The 12049-nt window shown below is 43.4% G+C and overlaps 1 protein-coding gene across 1 annotated transcript in view; it reads right to left on the bottom strand.

Annotated features, from left to right (window-relative positions):
* The window catches only part of cps1 (carbamoyl-phosphate synthase 1, mitochondrial), a 79698-nt gene that overhangs the window by 16291 nt on the left and 51358 nt on the right, over positions 1-12049 (bottom strand). Inside the window, exons 30-32 of the mRNA XM_063213444.1 lie at positions 9978-10085; positions 8847-8936; positions 7189-7359 (exon numbers count right to left, since the gene is read on the bottom strand). Of these exons, the coding sequence (XP_063069514.1) occupies positions 7189-7359; positions 8847-8936; positions 9978-10085 (369 nt within the window). The remainder of the gene's footprint in view (positions 1-7188; positions 7360-8846; positions 8937-9977; positions 10086-12049) is intronic.

Genomic DNA, 12049 nt, shown 5'->3' on the forward strand with positions numbered 1-12049 from the left:
TGCTGCGCATAGGCCTACTAGCCTGTACATCGCAAAAATGTTTTTCATCATTCTATTATTTTTCTGTTGTGTCTCTGGCTCCAGCTACTGTTCTGTGTGTCGTTTGGTAGCTAGACCTTTTCTGATGCGTTTCAGACGGCAAACTTTCCTTCCGGGTAAACAGAGGGGGAGGGGTCAGTCAAATGAAATTCAATAAACGAGTAGCCAAATATCACAAATTGAAAAACGATCAAAAATTTTGTCATTTTTTATAATGCTATTATGGTATGAAGTAACACATGCAGAAAACAAAATACAGCCATTTCTGCTTGTATTGCTTTAATCAAAACAAGAAGTTGCACCCTTTTTTGAATTTCATATTTCATTCCAAAATAGAATAATGAATGAACGAAAAAGTACACGGTCCCCATTGTGTCCACATCAGAGACATGTTACCTCAGTGGAGGAACTGAAAATGAAAAAAGGTCGCACCATGCATAGGTTTCTTTATTACACAGACACGTTTCGACGTTCTGCCTTCCTCAGTGTGGGCACAACAAAACGCATCTGTGTAATAAAGAAACCTATGCATGGTGCAACCTTTTTTCATTTTTCTGTTTCACAATATTTTGGTCAGCACCCTTAAAAGGAAGAAAAAAACTGTTGCTCCAACCTTTATGACCTCAGTGGAGGAAGCAACAAGTTAGAAGTGGGGAGTAGTGGAGAGCCGTGGAGTTTGGAAAGGTTTCCTCACTGACAGGTTAAGGTTAGGAATTGTTTTGGTTTGGGCACAGTTTAGCATTCTTTAGCTACTGTCAGGGTTAATATGAATGGAAGTCAATGGGAGGACCCAACAAAGGATATTAAGGTGTGTGTGTGTGTGTGTGTGTGTGTGTGTGTGTGTGTGTGTGTGTGTGTGTGTGTGTGTGTGTGTGTGTGTGTGTGTGTGTGTGTGTGTGTGTGTGTGTGTGTGTGTGTGTGTCTGTGTGTGTGAGAGAGAGAGTGTGTGTGTGTGTGCCTGAGAGGAGAGGGGAGTGGAGCGCATCCTTGAGCGATGCAATCAGACCTGGATGAGGCGGGCCGGCTGCGGCATTCTAATGAGGAAGCCAAGCCCAGGCAGGCAACGGAATAAACACACACGCACACATGCCCGAACACACACACACACACACACACACACACACACACACTCACACTCACTCACTCACTCACACACACACACACACACACACACACACACACACACACACACACACACACACACACACAAGCACGCACACACACACATGCACGCACGTACACACATTCCTGATTAATCCACTCGCTCAAGCATTGTTGGAGAAGCTTAAGAAAGCGAATAATGAACAAAAAAAACAAGTAAGAAAAATAACAAGAAAACAATGGCATAGCGTTTCATTTCTCTTATGATTATATTTGGGATTTTTTTTTTATTGTTTCCCCTTGACAAGCCAAACAGATAATGTTGTGAGGCTACTGAGCGATAGGGTTTCCAACCGTCCCTTGATATATGGAGTCGTACTATATTTAGAGATAAAAGTAATAAATACAATTTCCTGGGGTAGTAGGACCCCCAGACCCCCACCGTAATGACGTATTCCATATTCTTTCCATTGACAGTAGGCACTAGGCAACACTACTGGGCGAGGTGGCTGGAGGTGCCAAAGGAAGGAGAAGTGCCCATCTGGGGTGGAGAATGAGTTGACAGGCTGGGTGGCGTCCTGTAGCCTGATTATCATCGACTTTGAAATCTCTTACAGACTTGGTCTGACCAAGAGCATAACAATTAACGTTTGCTAAACGGCATGGTTGACCCGCCTCCCAAGGTTTGCTATTGGTTGACTGGTGTCAGACAAAGTGGGCGGGGTTCCCCATTTTCCGGGAGACCAGAAACGATATTTGCATTGCTCTTGGCCTGACTAGAAGCAATGCAGAAGCTGTTGCGTCACTAGGAGGGCGCTGCCAGGGCTAGGTGTCCTGACCTCTGGCCCTGTTGTTCAGGGTTCAACATTTTTTTTTTTCAAGATTTTTTTTTGGGGGTCTTTTACGAGTTTATTTATGGCAGGACAGTGACAGAGTAACAGGAAATGAGTGGAGATAGAGAGATGGGGAAGGATTGGCAAACGACCCGGGCCGGAATCAAACCCAGATTGCCAGCATAGCAGCCCAGTACCGTACCAGAGATTCTTTAAAGACCTCATGACACGTGGAGACGACCCGGTTGCTATGGGCACCTAACATGACCAGGTTCCGGTCTGCCTAAAGGGGCGTGTCATAATACTCCTAGCATTGAATAGAACAGTCCTTAGGTCTGCCTAAAGGGGGATTTCCCCCCCTCCCCCTTGCAATAATAGAACCCGGAAACAATGGACTAATGCAGGGGTCCCCAAACTTTTTTCTCTGGGGGCCACATCATCGTTCCTGACTGTGATCAGGGGCCGGGATCAATCATGTGGGCTGTATACTAGGCCACTGCCTGTTATAGCCATAATTTCTAGCACGGCAATTGCCATTACACACTGAAGAAGGGCTCTGCCCGAAACGTTCATAGGCGAATAAACAGAGAACAATCTGAAGAGTGCTGTCCTTTGCTTCCTTCAGTCATAATTCCTAGCACAAAATAGCTCATCATTACAAGTGATTTGCAAAAGAATTGAGTGAGTACATCAAGACAAGAAACTTAGTTAGTGAAAGTTAGTGAAAATTAAACTGTAGGAAGGCCTGTAGATAAACAAAATAAAATATTTAAAATATATATTTGATATTTTTTTCTGTGAGGATTGCGTCTTTGGGCCAGTTCAAATGGTGAGATGCAGAGAGGTGGAGGGCCGGTCAAAGGGGCCTGGCGGGCCGCATCCGGCCCCCGGGCCTTAGTTTGGGGACCCCTGGACTAATGGAACCTCTCTCTCTCTACTCTCTCTGCCGGTACCGTACTGTTACAGCCAGGGTAGGGCCGCAGGCCGGGCCTTTTCAGTCAAGACTGGTCCGCCAGGCTTTCAGAGAGACAATGAAGCCTGTGACAACATTTTTAGCAATCGATTACAAGCTATTTTGACCGCAACAGCCAAAATGAATATTTAAATCTGATTCCGAGACGTCAGCTGTAGCGGCATGAGGACATGATACCACTGCATTGAGGGAAGGAACAGGTCAAAATCATCAACAGTCCATCGGACAAATGTCCTGTATGCCTTATGACCAGGGCTTTGAACCTTTATTTTTTCCCAAACGTTCTGTTCCGAACAGAAACGGAATTATAACGTTTCCGGTTATGAGTTCCACCAATAAATTGACATTCCCGAACCGGTTAGAACAAATAAAAACTGTTCCCGGAACGATTCATTTCGTTCCTGTCAGCTGATTGCTCCCCATAGGCCTAACTGACGTTAACCAAGAAAGACGTAAGTGCAATGAGACAGCCTACATTCCAAACTGTTTATTCAAGCGGATGAAAAGAATTTCCTCCAGAATTTTGTCATTCAGGGACGACCTAAGCGTAGAAGCAGAGAATAAACTACAATGATGAAAATGTGCGCTCCACGCTGACTTGGGTCACGGGGAGCACTATAATGGACATCGTGAGTTTCCAGAAGTAGTAGTTAGAACACCACACTCTTCCGTGTGGTGCGTCTCCAGTTGAATAATTTTACAAAGTGAAAAATCTTCTCTGCTGCTATGTAAAAACAAAAAAATAATTAATAAGAAAAGAAGAACCTGAGTGCGATCCGCCTTTCCCCCCCTTATGACCAATGCAGCCATGGCCCCGTCAGTATTTCAAACCTTGGGGCGAGTGAGCTAGCGGCATTGGACAGCCACATGTGCCTCTCCTCTCTGAAGGATACTGATGCATTCATTATTAATATCCCTCGCCTCTGGAAAAAGACACACACACACACACACACACACACACACACACACACACACACACACACACACACACACACACACACACACACACATGTACGTACTGTGTTACACTCTCTCTCTCTCTTTTCTATCTCTCCCTCCCCCAGGATCCAGGTTTCTCTCTCTCTCTCTCTGTCTCTGTCTCTGTCTCTCTCCTCTCTCTCTCTCTCTCTCCCTCTCTCTCTCTCTCTCTCTCTCTCTCTCTCTCTCTCCTGTTCTGAGGCTGCGGGCAGGTAGCTGACGGAGGAAAGAACAACGGCTGCTCGGATTTGGCGATTCACGAGGCCCCACTATAGGAAGATGACGGCTGCCATGGTAACCGGGCCCTGCGAGGGGGCCCCTAGGGGTCAGAGCATATATTACGCTGGGGAAAATTGCAGAGAGAGGGAAAAAAAAGCACAAGCACTTGAATAGGGAACAATCATATCGGACATTTCCAGCAGACCAAGGCTATAGAAAAAGTCCACGAAAATCTATGCACCTGCGGTTCCCAGCGAGGACTGCAGGCACAGGTGTATGTGTGAGGGAGCGTGTGTTTGAGCAGGCAATGGATGGCTAAAAATGGACCGTTCCCCAGCCAGTATGAAATGGCGCTGGTGTGAATAAAGGTAACGAGCGTCTTCGCTCGAGCGAGCACGTGACCTCTCCTTGCCCTCTGAGAATGGTGCGATACGGCTCTCCGTCTTTCAGGCTCTGCCTGCCTCATCACTGGAAACTTCATTTAGCTATATTGTTGTGGCGTTTCAGAGGCGGTGAAACCCACGGATTTGACACAACAGGGAGTTGATAGACAAAGACAAAAAGACATGTGTTTGTAAAATATTCCACCGAACCTCGGACAAACATAAAGAAAGAAAGGGAGAAAGGGAGAAAGAGAGAGAGAGAGAGAGAGAAAGAGAGAGAGAGAGAGAGACTGAGGGGAAAGGAGGTAGGAGATTTCACAAGGACCCATCCTGCTACAGAGGCGCCATATGAAAAAGATCTAAAGCAATTTACCAGCAGGGGTGCCTGAAGCCAGCGGCAGCACACAAACGGCGTTGTTTCAAAGCGAAACAAATGAAGATTTACCTCCCATAGCATATCTGCAGTACACCTTACTACAGCCCCCCCACCCCCAACCTGAAATGGAGGCTTATTTACTGGTGCAGGTGTGCGGATGTGTGGAGGACTAACAAAAAGCCACGAGAGGTTCGAGCAGGCACAGTGTAGGCAGCAGTGACCAGCAGGCCTGTCAATAGCAATATACCATCATGCAATGCACACAATGATAGGTTAAAAAAACATCAAGGTTCTGATGTTAGAAGGTTCTCTGTTGTTGAAAATGAAATTAAATATTTAATTCATTAAATAATTAAAATAAATTATTTAACTGTGTTTTTTTCTGCTGTTTTTCAGTACTGTACTGAAATTACTGTGCACAGATACCCAGGCTGATCATGAGATGTAATCAACAGTTACAGTTCATAAGTAGGAAAGTTTCCTGAAATACACTCACAGACCATTTTGACTGCCTACGACTGGCACACGCATCTATCATTATTTCAGGCATTTGTGGTAGACATTCAATTGGCGCTCCCAATCTTTTTTTTAATTTTTTTTATTTTAAGTATAACTCGCCACATCTCAGCTGGGTGTTTAAAAGTTGTGAGCGTGATAGGATGTTGGGGGATTACTCCTGCGTGATTGCCTGCTCATCACAGGCATGGCGCTGGAAACTCCTCTGGAATTATTCCGGAAATTACTTTAGGAGAGGTGTAGTGCAGCTGCGGTGACAAGCTATCCAATGGACCCTGTGCCCCAGATCCTTCACTGCCAGCCCCTGTGATTGAGACTGTCTAAGTTGTGATGCGGGGGTTGTACAACACCCCAGCTCATTTCTCACAAGCCGTGCAGGGGGACGCGCCGTGGGGCGCGCTGCTCACCTCGAATGACTCCTGGAGCTCTTGAGCAAACACTACTAAACGAGGTATGGCCTTTATAATAGGGAGGTGTGTGTGCGCTTAAGTAGCACAGCTAATATCACTGTCTGGAATTGGTATCTGTAGAGCATGCCCTGCCAACAACATTAAAAATATGCCTGTACATTTTATGCACAACACAATCCAAACCTAGACACAATATGTTAGACACAATACAGCATGTCATACATAGAGATCCTCTGGACAACGCTTAATGCAAAAGAAAATGCAATACATGACCAGCACAGGATAAATTGGCTTACAACTACTTTTCACTTTTAGAGCTACTTGTGTCAATTTGACATTTGGTTTATGAACGCATGAACATTAACACAAAAGTGCACACTCAGACAAACACACACAGACAAGTGTAAACGTGCGCACACACACACACACACACACACACACACACACACACACACACACACACACACACACACACACACACACACACACACACACACACACACACACACACACACATCTCAGAAATGAGATAGTCTGGAGGCTAGCTATGCAAATTCTCGTAGGAAAGTTGTGGTTAACAATTGCCAATGGCTGGGTATCGCAGCCATGTTCCTTTATCGATTCGATTTAGATTCTTAGGGCTTTCATTCCGAATCGATTCAATCCGTTCCCTTCTTGGTGCAAGGATTTCCCCCAAAAGATGCTGTTGCCTATTTTTATATAAAAATGTCAAAGGGCTGTGGCTTGACAGTGTTAACAGATTGCTAATTTGTAATAAGTAGGCCTAGGCCTAATTGACTAATACCTACTGGGTATTTTCCATAGACCTAAATTAAACAAAAAGAACAAAAAGAAAGAGAACAAAAAAATCGATTTTGTGCCCTGTGAATCGATTATGTGAATTTTAAATGAAATCGATCGATTATCGATGAAATCGATTATTTTACCCAGCCCTAATTGCCAATGGCTGTTTATTGGGCATATACGTAAGTAGCCCATAGCCAATCATGTCAGTTTTATCTATTCAAACAATCTGCAGTCATCGCCTTTTCCGCCCCTCCCCGCTCTCTGATTGGAGCGTAAAATCTGGAACCTCGCTGAGGGATAGAATCCATGCTGTCTTTCAAATCGGAACGATTGTGGAAAGCAGCATGGAATTTCCCAGGCTAACACAAACCCCACCTGGATGCCCACATAATTTGACATTTGGTTTATGAGCGCATAAACCATGTAGCCTCAAAGGCACAGAGATCCACACACACACACATACACACACACACCACACACACACACACACACACACACACACACACAGAGGACAAAGCTTGCTCATTCATACACAGGGGCCACACAAACCCACCTTGATGCCTACGTAGTCCACAGGTATGATGGGGTTCTCCAGCGAGGGTAGGCGGGCCTCGTCCAGGGGCTCCCCCACCATGACGCGCGTGGCCACATTGATGAAGTCCACGCCTATGGTCTTGGACACGAAGGGGAAGGAGCGCGAAGCTCGCAGGTTGCACTCAATCACCTGTCATGGCAACACAAAGAAAAAAAATTACTCAACGCAAAGACCTACATGTATGCAAAACACAAAGGTGACAAACAACTTGAAGTTAACAAAAATGACATAAAAGAATTCGTTCGAAGAAAGACCGAAGTTCTGTATTAAGTATTGGGTAAAAAAATCAGGTTGCACTCAATCAAATATGGCAACACACAGACAAATAAGTATTGAAAGGTATGGTGCTCCTATGCACAGCCAGTCACACAAGTAATCCAGGATCAGGAGGAAGAATCACCGCATACTGATGGACTTCATTTTGCTGTTGCTTTATTTCAGTGGACAACGCATTTCACTTGTGCTTTGTCAGGTTCACTTTGACACACAGACAAATAGTCAACGCAGTGACCTACATCTCCTACATCAGTGGTTCTTAACCTTTTTTCTTGAAGCACCCCCTAAACTCTGCCCAAGACAAGCCGTGCACCCCCAAACCAAACATCTATACGTGTATACGCACAAAATAAAATTATTTAAGTGAATAATTACAATGATTCTTGCTTTAGAAATTAATTAATTCTTTAATGACTTTACATTAGGTCCAAAACATGTTTTAATTTGTTATTGATTTGGCCTAATCATGAGGTCTAGAATCAAATTTTGGTCACAACCTCAACACAAACAAAATTCTGTGCACCCCCAGAAATCTCTGGCGCACCCCCAGGGGGTGCCCGCACCCCAGGTTAAGAACCACTGTCCTACATGACCTACTACATGTATGCAAAACACAAAGGTGACAAAACAAAGGGAATTGAACAAACAAAAATATCTAATAGATAAATAAGTAAACACAAATAAACACAAGGAAACACAAAATAATCCGTCCAAAGAAAGAACAAAATTCCAAGTAATGGGCCGCCTGGGCACAAAAGTTCACACGCAGTAGCACATTTTTTAAAACCATCAGCCAGGGTCTACTTGTGCACTTAATGCAAGTGATTTCATTCAATAACACTTCTTCCCGGCAAATGTCCTTGGATAATTAAAAATCAGCTGATTTAGTGAATGGGAGGAACACATTTTTTGCTCATTACTGAAAATTCCTGCTGATTTCACATCGTTATAAAATCCTCCTCTAACTTACGTAAATCAAGGCCAATCATCCAAAACTACTAACTGTGGGAAAAGTTTCATCAAGATTCAATGGGCCAAAGAAAAAAATAAAAATCTAAGGGCCAATCAAGATGCACATCTGGCTGAGTGAGTTCATGGGCCATATCTGAACCGAAGAGAAGTAGTAACTCTTTCCTTCTCCTCAATGATACACTGTATTCTCCCATGTTGCCACATGTATATGGAATTTAGCAAAAGCTGACTGTGCAAGCTTTGGAGGACCTTTCGCAAAGTGTATCAAAACTGTATTTCCAAAACTGTCCCCTACAGACGGATGGGCCTATTCATCAGTAATGGCCTGGGTTTGGATATTCAATCTACATCGCGCCGTCATAACTTACCATGACATCATTGCCTTTCACCAGGAACTGAGTGTTAAACGGCCCTGAAATTTCAAATGCCTTGGCAATTTTCCGGGTCGCAGTCTTAATCTGAAAATTACCAGAGAAAATATATATTAAGGGAAAGAGAGAGGCACTGGCCGGCAGCCATATTTCAGCATGACACCACTGCTTATGCAGAGCACGTCGCAACACTGATGTCATCAATATCTTTCAGCATAATGGATACGCTGCCACATGAGGACGGCTGAATGTGGAGATGGCAATCTCAGGAGAAACTGGCGTGTGTGTGTGTGTGTGTGTGTGTGTGTGTGTGTGTGTGTGTGTGTGTGTGTGTGTGTGTGTGTGTGTGTGTGTGTGTGTGTGTGTGTGTGTGTGTGTGTGTGTGTGTGTGTGTGTGAGTGTGAGTGTGTGCGTGCGTGTGAGTGTGCGCGGGATAGTGGTGTTTACTGGAGTCCAGGGTAAACAGACCTGAGATCAACCCGCCTGACAGCCAAAAACTCTCCCTGCTACATCTCCAGCGCTGGCTAGCACACGTTTGTCTGCATACCCATGCAACACAACTGTGTAAGTGTGGTCGCTGGTCTCTTCAACTCATTTTAAGTTTCAAATAGAAAAGTGTCACAATAATCATTATATCACAGATTTGGTTTTGGCAATGTGTGTTTTTCCTGAGTTTTAGACTGTGTGAAAGTGGCTTTTTACAAAAAAAAAAAAAACATGATGAGAACCATTACTGTACATCATCTGCTATGTGAGACTATGTCATTTGAGAGAGAGAGAGAGAGAGAGAGAGAGACTGAGGGTCAGCGCATGTGTCAATATGCCCTACAAAAGCAAAGTGCAGTAACTATGCCAACACTGAAACAGAGAAAAATGCCTTCAGAGCCTTGGTATTAGGCAAGAAATTGTAGTAACTGCAAATTTGCCATATATTGGTAAGATCTCTAAAACAGGACACATTTGGACCACAAGGCTTTGTCGTAAATTAAAGGATGTGTAATGAAGACCACTTTCAGTCAAAACTCGATTTTGGCCAAATATGTAGTTACTGCATTTTGCTTTTTGCAGGGCAGAATAGTCATTAGTGCTTGATGCATCAGTGTTGGGAGGCAAACAGGGGACATGGACCTTCTCCAGGGCGCCCTGGCTGATGGTCTGAGTGGGCAGCATCAGCGTAGCGTCTCCCGAGTGAACTCCTGCATCCTCCACGTGCTCTGTGATGGCATGGACCAGCACCTAAACACAAACACATACAGGTGCAGCACATGGACAGTTGCGTTTGATTGGCCAACAGAATAGTTTAAGTTAAGGGACACTCGTTTCCGAAGTGTTAATGTTTGGATTTAAGGGCTACTCAATTGTTTTTAATTCAGGCGCATTTTGTTCAATTTATTGTGGTTTAGACACTATACTCTGATCCATAAACACGGTTCCATCACACTGTATTTGGCTCCGTGACATGTGTGACATTCTACACACCAAAGTCATTTCTAAATAGCATCCTATGTAGCTCCCACTAGCCAAACTTTATGTTGGTTCAAAAATACAAATTTCAAAAACGTTTTTTTGCCTTGAGAGTTGCTTATGCCTTCTTGTACTTATTCTTTTTCTATTTATCTTACTGTTTGTGTTTATTCACATTTTATAACCCACAAGCTTTTTTTTATTTATATTTTTTTATGTTTATTCATACAGTACTTGTCTTTAACCTTTTTCTTGTCAATCACACATGCAGCTGTTCTAGCTTTCATTGCCTCCTTTTTGTTTTTATTTGGTGAGAGGTACTATGTGTTGAATGCTTTATAAGTTTGTCTTTTTTGTCTTCGAAATTCTACTGGATTTTTTGTGATTACTAGTTTATTCATTAGCTTGAACTTGAAAGCTCTTTTTTATAGCTGTTTTATAGTGGCAAACACACAGACACACAATCACAAAAAAACATACATATTCATTTAGAGCCAGACGCAAAATGACCTCGTGTCAAGGTTATTTTTCCAAACCGTTTCCCCTTTACACACATAAAAAAACAGGGACGCCATCAGTGCAGATGAGAGCGCCAGTGATCCACGGAGCTCAATGATATTAGCGGCCTCGTACACCTGAAAGCTGAATTGTTCATTAGTCCAATGGCATGAATATGGATAAGGGCACCGCCGGGGGCCGACCCTGACGATGCAAAATTAATCATGGATAAGGGAATTGGAGAGTGAGAGATGGCCACAGCTACGGAAGGCAGCACTACAAGGAAACAACGCAGAGTTCGTTTAACACTTACAGAGTCATGTTCTTGATTGTATTTGCTCCCAGAGTATTCTTCAAGGTGTTGAATTAACAATGCTTTGAACAATTTTACTGTGTACTATTTCACAAAGAGACACAAAACACAAGCTGTCTGAAAACATGTCTGGGCTCGGGCAACTTTGAAAGGACCTTGCTCAATGCAGTGCCTTAGGCTTGGTTCAAATGTTACCGTAGCAAACCTGTTAACAATAAATAAATAAATATAATAGTTGTAAAAAAAAAAAAAAAACACTACACTTCAGATGACTCATTCCAGACAATCATAGCTGAGCAGAATATATGAGAAAGAAAGTTTTGTGGAGGAAGTTTTGGCCAAAGGTCAATGCTGCTACGTATGCAAGAGCCTCTGACACCTTATAATAAGTCGTGTTTTACAGACAGCAAGGGTATGGAAGCTGATTCAGTACAATATGAGAAAATGTGTGTTTAAAGGGGAAATTATTCTTTTGAAAAAGCGAGGCATATGTAAAGGAGGAATCAATTACATTATGAACTGGACCTGAATCACAGTGCAGCTCAAACGATCCGTGGCATATACAGGAAATTAAGGGTCCATGGCCCAATGCTGTGATCACAATGTAAAGTTTGATTTTTTAAACTGTTCTGGAGGTCTGTTCACTTTTCATTCCTACATTCCTTTATTTTTTTTTTGCCAATCCAAGTAACCATTCTCAAACGGTTGAAGAGCCACTGTGACATGTCATGAGAGCCCTGATAGCCAGTGTAGCCACACGTTGAAAAGCACTAAAACCTGATACTGAAAATATTCACACAGCGTTCTGTCTACTACAGTTACAAGTCATGCATGGCAGACGAAATTAATCAACCGTGAAATGTATTGTGCTAAAAATGTTGCTAGAAATTATAGTGTCAGGTGATTCCTTTTGTCATGGCCCAAG

This window comes from Engraulis encrasicolus, chromosome 13 (genome assembly GCF_034702125.1).
Source record: "Engraulis encrasicolus isolate BLACKSEA-1 chromosome 13, IST_EnEncr_1.0, whole genome shotgun sequence".
NCBI lineage: Eukaryota > Metazoa > Chordata > Actinopteri > Clupeiformes > Engraulidae > Engraulis > Engraulis encrasicolus.